Genomic DNA, 15705 nt, shown 5'->3' on the forward strand with positions numbered 1-15705 from the left:
AGATCAGCAAACAAGGACCTGCCACCTCTTTTTGCAAATGAAGTTTTACTGAAAAGTCGAAGTTGATTTATATGGTTGATTTCATGCTACAAGGGCAGAACTGAGTAGCTGTGACAGATACTGGCCCATAAAATTTAAAACATTTATGGTCTAGACCTTTACTGAAATATCGGTGGTCCCTAGTTTAGATAGTAAGTTATTTCATTAACTGCTGAAAATAAGAAAGAATTTTATATTTACTTTTCTGTTTTTAACCCACTCTGGCCTGTTTTGTTTTTTTGTGAAGACCTGTAAGTTTCTGTCGGGTATCATACTACTTCTACCTAAAGAACTTTAACATTACTTGTAGCACAGGTCTGCGGACAGTACATTTTCTCAGCTTTTGTTCTAACATGTCTTTATTTCACTTTAATTTTTAGAAGATATTTTTTGTTGGGTATATTATTTGGGTTGACTTTCTTTCCTTATAGGACTTTAAAACTGCTCCACTGCCTTCTGGCTGGCACCATTTCTGGTAAAATGTCTGCTGTAATGTTTATTTTTGTTCCTCTATGTATTTTAATTGGCACTATATTTATTTTCTGTGTGCAATACAGATTTCCTTATACACCACATAAAGAAAACCATCTCAAATATATCCCTGTTCTAAACCTATAATCCCCAACCACAGATGAACTGATCAAGGTGCTTCAGCATCGCCAGATTTACTCCCCTACAGGATATCCCTAGGGTTAGCTCTGCTTGGGTCCTCCTGTTCTGGCTCTTGCCTCACAATCACAGGTGAAACCAAGGGAAAGCCCAGAAGCATTATGAACCAGGCAGTCCTAAGAATCAATCAAGTAATATTCTTTTGGTGCAAAAGAATCCTCAGTCCAAATAGTGGATGCAAAGTCTATTCAGGCCATGTGTCTTTTTCAAAGATTTTATTAAAGGTCTTTACAGAGCAAACTCTAGATCCAGCTTCCAAGGAGACCCTGTTATGCTGTGGGTACTGGCTACAGCATGGCAGGTAGCTCTGGCTTCCCACTCTTATGTTCCAAGATGGGAGTGGTGGGCAATAACTCATCTTTGGGTTCCATAGTGCTCACATGATCAGGCAGGCTCTTTGTGGGGCCAGTCTTGCCATGTGAATCCCAGGGAAGCATGATCTTCATTTTGATGCCCAGCACACTCTGTCGGAGCAGCGCATGGCATACAGCAAGCAGTGTCGATGTAGTAGTTAACAGGTTCCCCACTGTGAATCATCAAGCCATCTACAGACTTCAAGGATTTGGTCCTCTGTCCTCAGAGTTTCCCAGACACCACCTCACAGCCTTTGGCCTCACTCTCCAAGATGAACCACACACCATAAGCAGGCCCTCCGCACAGCAAGGCATCCTAGGAGTTTTGTAACACAGAGACTGCCTGGGCAATAGCATGCAGACCTCCAGTGGCCACCTTTTTAGCATAAAGCTCTACATTGCTCTCAGGGGAGCCAAACCTCTTCTGAACCACAGTGGTCAATTCCTGGATCCACCGGCCCTTCTCACCAAGAACATTCTGTGTCCTGGTGGCCAAGATAATGATTTCAGTTCTGGTTGGTGTAACTAAGACCTCACCTCTGGAGGAGCCATCTTCAGCCAGCTCCCAAGTGACAAACTCGTTCAATCCAGCTTTGAAGAGGCCAATGGCAACAACCTTCCTCTTCTTAGAAATTCGCACCATCTTGCCACCGCGTGCCACCAAAGGAAAAAGTCCTCTGTATCTTTTTAAAACTTTCTGACTGCCTTCAAGACTTCTTCATTATGTTTGGTCTTCAGTAATTTAACTATGATGCATATAGGTGTGTCTTCTTTTATTACTACTACTACCACTATTATTATTATCATTAGCTTGCGTGGGGCTATCTTAGCTTCTTCTTTGACCTGTGGTATGGTCTTGTTCATTTTTTTAATTCAAAAATTTTGGCCATTATCTATTCAAATATTTATTTTTTTCTGTTCTGTTCTTGTTCTCTTCTCTTTGTGAGGCTCCAATTTGTTAAACCATCTTATATTTTCCCATCTTAGATACTCTGTTCATGCTCTCTTTTTCTTTTATTTTAGTTTAAATAATTTATATTGAACTATCTTCAAGTTGATGGACTATTTTCTCAGCTGTCGTGAGCCCAATGATCACCCTGAGTAAATGCTTCATCTCTGATACTATTATTTTTAATAATTTCCCTTCCTCTGGTTATAGAACCCTTTCACTCTCTGGACAAATGCAAATATAGTATCTTCATGGTTTCCATCTTTCTGCCAAAATTCCTCCTCTGTTCAGTCATCTACCTTTTCTACTAAGTCCTTTAATATACTAATAATAATTAGTTTAAAGTCCCTGTCTGATTGTTCCAATATCTGGGCCTCCTTAATTTGGTTCTGTTGAATGTTTATCTAGCAACAAAGGACCAGTTTTCCCTTGCTCTGTTTATGTCCAATAATTTTTTATTGAATGCTGAGCAGAGACTGAGATAATTATTATTTGCACTTGGAACATGGCATATCTATTCTGTCAAGCCATTAGTGTGGAGGAGTTAAATCAATTTAGATAGGAATTGAACTTGGTATAGATTTTACTATTGTTTTAGTTACCTTCAGCACACCATAGATTTCAAATTCTTCTAATGGTGGACTACCATTATCTTGTGCTTAAGAAGAGAGATGAAGGAGAGTTCTTCAATTTACCTGTTTTCCTCTCAGCTTTCAACTATTTCTACATAACTCTATGACACAGGGATCTCTATATTCTTGACCTTCCCCCAGCAGTAGAAAGCTTTTTTGTCTATTGCTCGGTGGTAGGGCAGGTAGGATTTTCAATTGTCCTTGGTCAGCCTCAGTATTAGGAGGTCCTGCGCATCAGAGGGTTGGTTCCTCCCTCGGGAAGCAGAAGGGTTTGGCTTCTCATCTTCCCCCCATAAATTTATGAAATAAGGCTTTCGGCCCCTCCTGCACTGGTTTGAGGCTTAAAGGAGTTTGAGTAAATGAGAGTGGTTTTGTACCTATCTATCAGCAGCTACAGATTACCTCTTTTACCTCTTCACCACCAAAATGACTGTTCTTTTTTCTTTTTAACGTTTATTTATTTTTGAGAGAGACAGAGATAGGGTGTGCATCGGGGAGGGGCAGAGAGTGGAGGGAGACAGAATCTGAAGCAGGCTTGAGGCTCCAAGGTATCAGCACAGAGCCTGACATGGGGCTCAAACCCACAAACTTCAAGATCATGACCTGAGCCGAAGTTAGCTTAACCAACTGAGCCACCCAAGCACCCCCAAAATGACTTTTCTCAAGTCTCTGACTTGCCTCCAGTCTTCACAATGAGTATCTTGTGGAGTTCCAGGGATATGTATTTGCAAGCCTGTATGAACTTCCCTTTCATCTGGGGCCTTGAGGTATTCCAAACTAGTTCATGCTTAGTCTTTAACTATCACATAAAACTTTAGCTGATTTCTTCTTATCCACTCTTACAGCAGCCAACTCTTTCGTGCTCTGCCAAAGGTGAAACAATTAATGACCCATTCCTTGGGGACAGGAGAGTGTTCAATTCTTTGGAATTTAATTTGCTTGGCTGCTTTGCAAGCTCAGCTCTTTGATGGACTCAGAAAAATTATGATTTTGTAAATCATCCAGCTTTTTTATTGTAGGTGAGAGTGGGATGTTCTATGTCCACTATCTATACCTGAGTAGAAGTCCCCTTCCACTTCCGTCCACCTTCCTTTTCTATTGTGGAAAGGCATCACCACTCTTCTAGCCACCCAGAAAAAGCCTGGGAAGTATTTCTGACTTTTCTATAATAATGTTTAATATCCAATCAGTTGATAAAGTCTGGATTAAATAAATCACTTAACGTTTATTTATTTTTGAGACAGAGAGAGACAGAGCATGAACAGGGGAGGGGCAGAGAGAGAGGGAGACACAGAATCTGAAATGGGCTCCAGGCTCTGAGCTGTCAGCACAGAGCCTGATGCGGGGCTCAAACTCACGGACCGTGAGATCGTGACCTGAGCCGAAGTCGGACGCTTAACCGACTGAGCCACCCAGGCACCCCATATATTTTTTATTAGGATGCTTTCTATTTTTCTAGTATAACTACTTAGAATGGTCTTTTTATAACAATATTCCTTCGACTAGATGCCCCCTTCAATCTGCCACCTATTTCTTTTCTTGGGTGTGTGGGATGGTTGTATTTTCATTTTTTGGCTTTTTACGTTTTTATTTTAATTCATTAGTTAGCACACAGTGTTATATTAATTTCAGATGGACTTCTTCTAAATAAACCTGACTGTATCATCAGACTGCCTAACTACGGTATTGTTTTGACTATTTACATTCAAGGCCATGATCAATCTGATCTTATTCTGTCTTTACAGGCTACCTTCCTACAGGTATAGGTATTCTACTCTATTTCCATACTGACCCAAGCCCTTTTTTTAACATTTGGAAATCTTATAATTCAAGGCCTATTACAAAGGGGATACTTTCCATGAAAAAACGTCCATGATCGCACAGACAGAATTCCTCTCTTCCAAACTATATGCTGCATTACTGCTTTATTTGTACTATAAAAATAACACTTATTATGGACTAGTATTAAATTGTACACCTCTTACATCCTTTACAATATTATAAACTCCAGAGATCAGACCTTATAAACTGTTATATTCTCTTTTTAGCTTTTCCACATACATATTTATCTTGCAAATTAAAAAAGCAAAATTAATAACATGCCACTTCCTTCCTTATAATCCATGCATTCTTAATTCACCCCTGACAAGGCTACTAAAAAATTTTGCCAGCCTGGAAATGTTGTCTGGTTTTGAAATGTTGTCTCAAAAAGGAAAAAAACACACACTGCAACTATAATGATCATGCCACCCATTTTCAGAGGAAAACCCAATTAGGTTTAGCTTAGGGACCTCCTAGCAAAGCCAACCATCTTTACTATTAAATCTGTAATGGTGATCCCAAACACAAATATACTGAAATCTCTTTATTTATTAGTTCCACGTAAATCACCCCAAGAGACTCACAAATTTTATCAAGGGAAACCACTGCCGCTGCTAAAAAGAAACAAGTCTATCTACCTTCGTGCCTGGTTTGGTAATCATACTCAGGCACTTTGCCAAGATGGAAAAGTAAGAAGTTTCTACTAAATCATTTTCAATAAATAGGGAAAGGTATAGTCACAAACAGATACAGGAAGAAAAAGAACAGTTCTAATATTTTATTCCTTTTTGTAACAGTACTCTTAAATACATTTTCAAGAAAGAGCATGTAAAAATCCTATATGCTATTTTAGTGAAAAGCCGGGGTAGGCGCCATCTTTGCCACTTAGCTTTCCCAACGAGGCTATGTGGCTGGGGCCACACTGGAACCTGAACTTAATTTGACTCGGATACCAGATTACATGTCAAAAGCTTTATCTTCTCCATGTACTCTTGAGAACTGCACAAAATGAAAAATGCTCCTTGCTAAAACAAACAATACATCCAACAGGTATCCTTATCAATTTGACACAGAACTGTTATCCAACAATTCAACTTCTAGTAATTTAGTGTGAGAAAATAATCATGTAAAGAAGCTCAGCACAGCACTGTTCATAATGGTAAAACGTAAGAAACAATTTAAATATTAATAGGCAATCACTTATACAAAACAAAGTGCATATATACTGTTCAACAGTGGAAAATGTTGACATAGATCTATGTGTTTACTGACATGAGAAGACGTCCACAGCATGCTGTTCTAAGCAAATGTGTTATTCAACCACATACACATCTGTGCATGCTCATATGTAGTACTCCTAGAAGGCACGATATGGGGCATGTGCCATTACCAATTTATTGCCTCTCAACTCCGAAGTCATACTTTATTGCCTGCTCTGCAAAAATGAAGCTGGCCCATTTATCTACCTTTCCTCTGCAGCGGACATATGTTTTAAATTTTATTACTATAGGGTGCTTCTCCCAACACTCCAACCCCTCAGGTGGTTTTGTAGCAGAAAGCCTTCAGGGAGACATCCCCTTGTGACTGGTCTTCTCTAGCACACTAGACACTGGGTTTTGAGCAGGGTTTGACAGCATAATAGCACAGCAATTACTCTGTTGTCCAGTGAGACATGGCCACACTCTCTCCAACACGGTCTGGATTTTAGTCCTGAGGGGTTGAACACTCTCTCTCAGACCTACAGGTTGTGGCTGCTCTTTATATCTGCCATTCTTATATTCACTAGAGTTCTCTTTACTTCTTGCTAGCCAACCCTTTGTTACTTTAATCCCATTATAGTTCATAGTTCTGTGTATTAACGATCATCTGTTCAAATTATTGTGTGGTTTCCCCATCGACTTTGACTGATATAGAGTAGGGGTTTTTTTCCCCCTTTTTACTTTTCAATGTTGTCTGATCTTATAATAAGCAATTTTTGTGCATGATAATCAGAAAAGGCAAGTTATTTTTATTTTAGAAAAATTTAATGTAAAATAAACATTACCTCAAGTAAAGTTTTTCTATTTTAATAGAGCAGAAATATATTTGTAAAATTAAAATAACTGAAATGTGAAGAACATTCATGTAAGTCTAATTTTACAGTTTTCCTTTTCAACATTCTCCAAAGTTGTGTTTATAGGCCATTTTAAGCAACAGAAATTATTTAGACTGCTTTCTCTTCCTCGTAGCTATGCCATATACTGGCCTTTACAAACAGGATATTAATCATGGGGTATCCCAGAGTAATAGGTACTGTGACAGGTACTAGTTCCTCTACACAGTCAGCCTCTTTCATTTTACTATTTCAGCCCCTCTTACCATGTTCAAGGATTATCAGTTGGGCTCCAGCTTGTACATTTCCAACATCATTCTCAGCAATGCATTGGTAGAACCCTTCATCTGATTTCACCAGACCCAAAACTTGAAGATTATGTTCCTTCTGAGAAAGAAAAACATAAGCAAAATGTTATGATTCAACTGATGAACATTAGTTGAAAATCTCAAGAGGATGCTCTTTCTGGGGAGGAAGAACAAGTAAAATTGTATGATTCAGCTATCAAAATATCTGTCTATGTACCTGTTAACTGAATTTTATTGACAAGGTACTGATTTAACTGCCTAGAACAGGAAACACTGTAACTAACCAATTAAGAACTTAATCCTTATAGAAAGTAATACCTATAATGTTTGAAAACCTACATCTTTGTCTGGAAAAATACCTGACATGCAATACCACGTGACCACAGCAAAAGTCTGAATTTATGAATTCAAGGCACTTTCTTAAAATTATCTCTAATATCATTAGTTGTAACAGATTAGACCACGATAAGTTAAGGGAGGCCACATATATACGACTTCCCTTAAATTATAAAGTAATATAAATGTCAAATACTGTTGTTATTAATATGGTTTTAAGATTTTTAAGAATACTGTGAAAATGACAAAAAAGAGTAAAAAAATGCCAATTTAGCTGTAACACACTGCTTTTTAATTAAACACTTGTGAATTACCTTTTATAACATACAAGATTATGCACTTCAAAATAGAAACTATATTCTTACTAAGAATGAATCACTAATGAGAGAAATTTATAATAAGACATTATATCATTAACAACCATAATTACTTCTGATTATTTCTATGAATGTCATATATGTACCTTAAGATATGAATCCTTATTACCAAAACCTAGATATTTCTTTAAAAAATTTTTTTTTCAACGTTTATTTATTTTTGGGACAGAGAGAGACAGAGCATGAACGAGGGAGGGGCAGAGAGAGAGGGAGACACAGAATCGGAAACAGGCTCCAGGCTCTGAGCCATCAGCCCAGAGCGTGACGCGGGGCTCGAACTCACGGACCGCGAGATTGTGACCTGGCTGAAGTCGGACGCTTAACCGACTGCGCCACCCAGGCGCCCCAAACCTAGATATTTCTATTACTAGGATTAAAACAATGATAACAGTAGACAATATTTACTAAGCATTTAACCCTATATAAAAAACAAAAAACAATTAATGGCTCGGTATTCTTTTTTTTTTTAATTTTTTTTTTCAACGTTTATTTATTTTTGGGACAGAGAGAGACAGAGCATGAACGGGGGAGGGGCAGAGAGAGAGGGAGACACAGAATCGGAAACAGGCTCCAGGCTCTGAGCCATCAGCCCAGAGCCTGACGCAGGGCTCAAACTCACGGACCGCGAGATGGTGACCTGGCTGAAGTCGGACGCTTAACCGACTGTGCCACCCAGGCGCCCCAATGGCTTGGTATTCTTAAATAAATTTAATGCTATTTAATTCTTAAGAATTTTTTTTTAATCTATTGTCACAACCCTGGGTCATACTTATTTTGAAGGGCCTAGAATCAGTATATATGAAGGACAGATGCTGCTCTTTGAATAGAGATATGAAGAGAGCAACAGGATAATCATTACCAAGAAAATAGTGACAGCTGTCTTTAAAAGTGCTAGCATGTCTGAGTAGAAATACTAGACTGCTGATCAGTTCTGGATCTTAGGCTTACTTCAACTACTGACATGCTATGCGATCCCATAAAAACTACCAAAACATGTCTAGGCTCAGCTTTCTTATCAGCCAGTGAAGAGATTACGTTCTGTAATATTTTTCTATCTTCATCTGCGGTACATAAACTTGGCATGTGGAAGACAACAGATCTCTTAGTGAGTGCATTTAAAGACACGCAAAGGGGCGCCTGAGTGACTCGGTTAAGTGTCTGACTCAGCTCAGGTCATGATCTTGCGATTCATGAGTTCAGGCCCCATGTTGGGCTCTGTGCTGACAGCTCAGAGCCTGGAGCCTGCTTCAGATTCTGTCACTCCCTCTCTCTCTCCTTCCCCAGTCAAGTTCTGTCTCTCTCTCTCTCTCTCTTTCAAAAATAAACATTAAAAAAATTAAAAGAAAATAAAGACATGTAAAGGTTTCAGAGATAAGCGTCCTCTGAAAAATACTTACTACAATCTTAAAGTAATCACTTGGGATAACCACATCTCCATTCTTGACCCACTTCACGGTTGGAGTCGGTTTCCCAGTCACTTCACATTCGAATACGATATCCATGGACTCATGAGCATATATATTCGTCGGCTGTTTCAAGAATTCTGGTTGGACTTTAAAATAGAAAGGAAATTAGGATATTAATAAAAATAAATATAGCTAGCTATTCACATTTCAAATAATTTTTTTAAATCATAGAATTCACAGGATTTTTACTTATTATTTGAGGCTTTCACATAGTTTTATAAAAGCATGTAACATACATTCAAAACATTTGTTGGAACTCCATACATATCTTTACGAATTGTATTTTGGTACAATTAACTGGAAGGATAATTATAAAGATAATTTCTGAGATTCCTTGTTGATAAATATATATTAAGTGGACTATATTGAAGAAATTGATATGAATATTCTAAACTGTCTAAAAATGAGTATTAAAAGACTACTTCCCTAACGTTTATACCATTTCGGAAGAACCATAACCAAAATTTTTTAAAAAACTGAGAAAACTAACATTATTTTTCCTGTCAGTCAGCTGAATAAGTAACAACAACAACAACAACAAACACCAAAAAAAAAACCAAAAAGGGAATACAAATGTCATATTAGAGGCCTTAAGTAGTTCACTCATGTAACATCTCTCGTTAGTAACATCCCTCATTGCATGATATAGATTTCAAAGGTGGGAGAAAGAGTGGCAGGACCTTCGGCAGAAAAAGTCTCAACATTCCAGTATCTCTCTCTCCCTGCCCTAAAGTTGTAAATCACTGACTTACAAATAACAGAGAAAGACTGAATTAGAAGGATAAGAATAGATCATTTAGTCAACCTCCAACCTAACGTTGTAATTTCCTATACAATATCCTTGACAAGGGGTTTCATTAATCCCTATTTCAAAATTTCAAATGATAAGCCTCCCTGTATCAGAAAGCAGCAAGTTCCACTGTAGGGTAGTTCTATCAAATGAGCAACCATGAAAACATCAAGGTTTGTTTTTGTTTTTGTTTTTAATGGTTGAGCTAAAATGTGCTTAGCCTGCTGGGATTTTGATTGGGATTGTTAAATTTGCGGCAATTTGACATCTTAAGTATACTGAGTCTTCCTTTCCCTGAATTTGGTTTACCTCTCCATTTATTTAGTTCTGTGGTTTCTCTCATCATTGTTTCCTAGTTTTCAGTATACAAATCTTGTTCATACTTTTTTTAGGTATTTCCCTAAGGATTCTGGTGCTACTTTTTTCATACTTAATTTTTTATTTAGTTTCCAATTGTTCACTGCTAATATGATTTACGTATATAACTTTTTATCCTATGCTCATGCTGAACTCACTCATTAGTTCTAGTAGCTTTTTATAGACAATTGGGGGATTATCTACATAAACAATCATGTTGTCTGTGAATAGAGACAGTTTTATTTCTTCTCTTCCAATCTGCTTTGGTCTTTTTTTTCATTTTCTTGCCTACTCCACTGGCTATAGGGCTAGACTGGGGCAGGTCCTGGGAACAAATCCAGGGTTAATGAAGAGTAAGAGTAGAGTGGAGCAAGTAGGTAGAACCCCAGAAACTGGTAGGAGCCAAGGATGGAAAGAACACATGATCTTAAGAAGCAACTTCCTGCTCATCATCAGTTAGACCCGTGGTACCCCAGCAGGTAACTTTCCACACACAAGCTCAGGTCTGTGGAATCTAGAAGATCTCCTGTGGACCAGCTTGGCCCATGGCTGTGTTCTCTGGCAGCAATTATACCCTCTCTGAGGTCTGAATTGCAACCTTAGACTGGGATGCCCTTTTCCAAGTTGTTCGCTCCTTTTGCTCTAGAGGTAGTACCTGCTCCTTCAGTATTCCTTAGAGTCCTTTGTCCTTTTTAGTAGTTAAAACATTTTTACTAGTTAATAATTCTTTATATTAATATTTCTTTGTTCAAATTCCTGGTGTGGTTTTTGGCCCCTGACTGGACCCGGGCTAATACACTAATGTAAGTCTCATACACGCTGCCAATATTTCTTCCCAACTTTTTCTTTTGTCTTTTAACTTAAGGCACCTGTTGTTCTACCAAAATTTTCAATTTGTATGTGGTAAAATTTATCAGTTCTCCCTTTTTTGGCATCTATAGTTTGTTATTCTTGCTCCAAAGGTTTTCCCTGCCTACATACTATAAAAATATTCACTTGCAATTTCTTCTAGTATGTCTGGGAAACAATCTGGACATCACCAAGTATCCAGCTTTACATTTTTCTAAATGGCAACCTCAGTAATCCCAATAACATTACATGATTTGAAATCGTTTTTTGGTTTCAAACTTTAAAAAAAAAAATTTGGGGGCGCCTGGGTGGCGTAGTCGGTTAAGCGTCCGGCTTCAGCCAGGTCACGATCTCGCAGTCCGTGAGTTCGAGCCCCGCGTCAGGCTCTGGGCTGATGGCTCAGAGCCTGGAGCCTGTTTCTGATTCTGTGTCTCCCTCTCTCTCTGCCCCTCCCCTGTTCATGCTCTGTCTCTCTCTGTCCCCAAAATAAATAAAAAACGTTGGAAAGGGAGGATTGAGGGAAGATGGCGGCGTAGGAGGACGCTGGGCTCACCGCGCGTTCTGCTGATCACTTAGATTCCACCTACACCTGCCTAAATAACCCAGAAAACCGCCAGAGGATTAGCAGAACGGAGTCGCCAGACCCAAGCGCAGACGAGAGGCCCACGGAAGAGGGTAGGAAGGGCGGCGAGGCGGTACGCGCTCCACGGACTGGCGGGAGGGAGCCGGGGCGGAGGGGCGGCTCGCCGGCCAAGCAGAGTCCCTGAGTCTGGCTTGCAAAAGCGGAGGGGCCTGACGGACTGTGTTCCGACAGCAAGCGCGACTTAGCGTCTGGGAGGTCATAAGTTAACAGCTCTGCTCAGAAAGCGGGAAGGCTGGAGGACAAAGGGAGGGAGAGCTGCTGAGCCCCCGTACGACAGAGCTCAGTTTGGTGGGGAACAAAGGCGCTCGCCAGCGCCATCTCCCCCACCCATCCCCCAGCCAAAATCCCAAAGGGAACCGGTTCCTGCCAGGGAAATTGCTCGCTCCGAGCAAACACCCAACTCTGCTTCTGCGGAGCCAAACCTCCGGCAGCGGATCTGACTCCCTCCCGCTGCCACAGGGCCCCTCCTGAAGTGGATCACCTAAGGAGAAGCGAGCTAAGCCTGCCCCCCTGCCGCCGTGCACCTTGCCTACCCACCCCAGCTAATACGCCAGATCCCCAGCATCACAAGCCTGGCAGTGTGCAAGTAGCCCAGACGGGCCACACCACCCCACAGTGAATCCCGCCCCTAGGAGAGGGGAAGAGAAGGCACACACCAGTCTGACTGTGATCCCAGCGGTGGGCTGGGGGCAGACATCAGGTCAGACTGTGGCCCCGCCCACCAACTCCAGTTATACACCACAGCACAGGGGAAGTGCCCTGCAGGCCCTCACCACACCAGGGACTATCCAAAATGACCAAGCGGAAGAATTCCCCTCAGAAGAATCTCCAGGAAATAACAACAGCTAATGAGCTGATCAAAAAGGATTTAAATAATATAACAGAAAGTGAATTTAGAATAATAGTCATAAAATTAATCGCTGGGCTTGAAAACAGTATACAGGACAGCAGAGAATCTCTTGCTACAGAGATCAAGGGACTAAGGAACAGTCACGAGGAGCTGAAAAACGCTTTAAATGAAATGCAAAACAAAATGGAAACCACCACGGCTCGGATGGAAGAGGCAGAGGAGAGAATAGGTGAACTAGAAGATAAAGTTATGGAAAAAGAGGAAGCTGAGAAAAAGAGAGATAAAAAAATCCAGGAGTATGAGAGGAAAATTAGAGAACTAAGTGATACACTAAAAAGAAATAATATACGCATAATTGGTATCCCAGAGGAGGAAGAGAGAGGGAAAGGTGCTGAAGGGGTACTTGAAGAAATAATAGCTGAGAACTTCCCTGAACTGGGGAAGGAAAAAGGTATTGAAATCCAAGAGGCACAGAGAACTCCCTTCAGACGTAACTTGAATCGATCTTCTGCACGACATATCATAGTGAAACTGGCAAAATACAAGGATAAAGAGAAAATTCTGAAAGCAGCAAGGGGTAAACGTGCCCTCACATATAAAGGGAGACCTATAAGACTCGTGACTGATCTCTCTTTTGAAACTTGGCAGGCCAGAAAGACTTGGCACGAGATTTTCAGTGTGCTAGACAGAAAAAATATGCAGCCGAGAATCCTTTATCCAGCAAGTCTGTCATTTAGAATAGAAGGAGAGATAAAGGTCTTCCCAAACAAACAAAAACTGAAGGAATTTGTCACCACTAAACCAGCCCTACAAGAGATCCTAAGGGGGACCCTGTGAGACAAAGTACCAGAGACATCACTACAAGCATAAAACATACAGACATCACAATGACTCTAAACCCGTATCTTTCTATAATAACACTGAATGTAAATGGATTAAATGCGCCAACCAAAAGACATAGGGTATCAGAATGGATAAAAAAACAAGACCCATCTATTTGCTGTCTACAAGAGACTCATTTTAGACCTGAGGACACCTTTAGATTCAGAGTGAGGGGATGGAGAACTATTTATCATGCTACTGGAAGCCAAAAGAAAGCTGGAGTAGCCATACTTATATCAGACAAACTAGACTTTAAATTAAAGGCTGTAACAAGAGATGAAGAAGGACATTATATAATAGTTACAGGGTCTATCCATCAGGAAGAGCTAACAATTATAAATGTCTATGCGCCGAATACAGGAGCCCCCAAATATATAAAACAATTACTCATAAACATAAGCAACCTTATTGATAAGAATGTGGTAATTGCAGGGGACTTTAACACCCCTCTTACAGAAATGGATAGATCATCTAGACACATGGTCAATAAAGAAACAAGGGCCCTGAATGAGACATTGGATCAGATGGACTTGACAGATATATTTAGAACTCTGCATCCCAAAGCAACAGAATATACTTTCTTCTCGAGTGCACATGGAACATTCTCCAAGATAGATCATATACTGGGTCACAAAACAGCCCTTCATAAGTTTACAAGAATTGAAATTATACCATGCATACTTTCAGACCACAATGCTATGAAGCTTGAAATCAACCACAGGAAAAAGTCTGGAAAACCTCCAAAAGCATGGAGGTTAAAGAACACCCTACTAACGAATGAGTGGGTCAACCAGGCAATTAGAGAAGAAATTTAAAAATATATGGAAACAAACGAAAATGAAAATACAACAATCCAAACGCTTTGGGACGCAGCGAAGGCAGTCCTGAGAGGAAAATACATTGCAATCCAGGCCTATCTCAAGAAACAAGAAAAATCCCAAATACAAAATCTAACAGCACACCTAAAGGAAATAGAAGCAGAACAGCAAAGACACCCCAAACCCAGCAGAAGAAGAGAAATAATAAAGATCAGAGCAGAAATAAACAATATAGAATCTAAAAAAACTGTAGAGCAGATCAACGAAACCAAGAGTTGGTTTTTTGAAAAAATAAACAAAATTGACAAACCGCTAGCCAGGCTTCTCAAAAAGAAAAGGGAGATGACCCAAATAGATAAAATCATGAATGAAAATGGAATTATTACAACCAATCCCTCAGAGATACAAACAATTATCAGGGAATACTATGAAAAATTATATGCCAACAAATTGGACAACCTGGAAGAAATGGACAAATTCCTGAACACCCACACTCTTCCAAAACTCAATCAGGAGGAAAGAGAAAGCTTGAACAGACCCATAACCAGCGAAGAAATTGAATCGGTTATCAAAAATCTCCCAACAAATAAGAGTCCAGGACCAGATGGCTTCCCAGGGGAGTTCTACCAGACGTTTAAAGCAGAGATAATACCTATCCTTCTCAAGCTATTCCAAGAAATAGAAAGGGAAGGAAAACTTCCAGACTCATTCTATGAAGCCAGTATTACTTTGATTCCTAAACCAGACAGAGACCCAGTAAAAAAAGAGAACTACAGGCCAATATCCCTGATGAATATGGATGCAAAAATTCTCAATAAGATACTAGCAAATCGAATTCAACAGCATATAAAAAGAATTATTCACCATGATCAAGTGGGATTCATTCCTGGGATGCAGGGCTGGTTCAACATTCGCAAATCAATCAACGTGATACATCACATTAACAAAAAAAAAGAGAAGAACCATATGATCCTGTCAATCGATGCAGAAAAGGCCTTTGACAAAATCCAGCACCCTTTCTTAATAAAAACCCTTGAGAAAGTCGGGATAGAAGGAACATACTTAAAGATCATAAAAGCCATTTATGAAAAGCCCACAGCTAACATCATCCTCAACGGGGAAAAACTAAGAGCTTTTTCCCTGAGATCAGGAACACGACAGGGATGCCCACTCTCACCGCTGTTGTTTAACATAGTGCTGGAAGTTCTAGCATCAGCAATCAGACAACAAAAGGAAATCAAAGGCATCAAAATTGGCAAAGATGAAGTCAAGCTTTCGCTTTTTGCAGATGACATGATATTATACATGGAAAATCCGATAGACTCCACCAAAAGTCTGCTAGAACTGATACATGAATTCAGCAAAGTTGCAGGATACAAAATCAATGTACAGAAATCAGTTGCATTCTTATACACTAACAATGAAGCAACAGAAAGACAAATAAAGAAACTGATCCCATTCACAATTGCACCAA

The 15705-nt window shown here is 39.7% G+C and overlaps 1 protein-coding gene and 1 pseudogene across 1 annotated transcript in view; both read right to left on the bottom strand.

The window, feature by feature from the left end:
• Nucleotides 1–15705, bottom strand: part of NEO1 (neogenin 1) — a 193858-nt gene that overhangs the window by 99794 nt on the left and 78359 nt on the right. The window contains exons 8-9 of the mRNA XM_032593504.1: nt 8974–9128; nt 6822–6942 (exon numbers count right to left, since the gene is read on the bottom strand). Coding sequence (XP_032449395.1) covers nt 6822–6942; nt 8974–9128 — 276 coding nt within the window. The remainder of the gene's footprint in view (nt 1–6821; nt 6943–8973; nt 9129–15705) is intronic.
• On the bottom strand, nt 978–1704 carry LOC115515969 (annotated as a pseudogene).

This window comes from Lynx canadensis, chromosome B3, assembly GCF_007474595.2.
Source record: "Lynx canadensis isolate LIC74 chromosome B3, mLynCan4.pri.v2, whole genome shotgun sequence".
NCBI classification, from domain to species: domain Eukaryota; kingdom Metazoa; phylum Chordata; class Mammalia; order Carnivora; family Felidae; genus Lynx; species Lynx canadensis.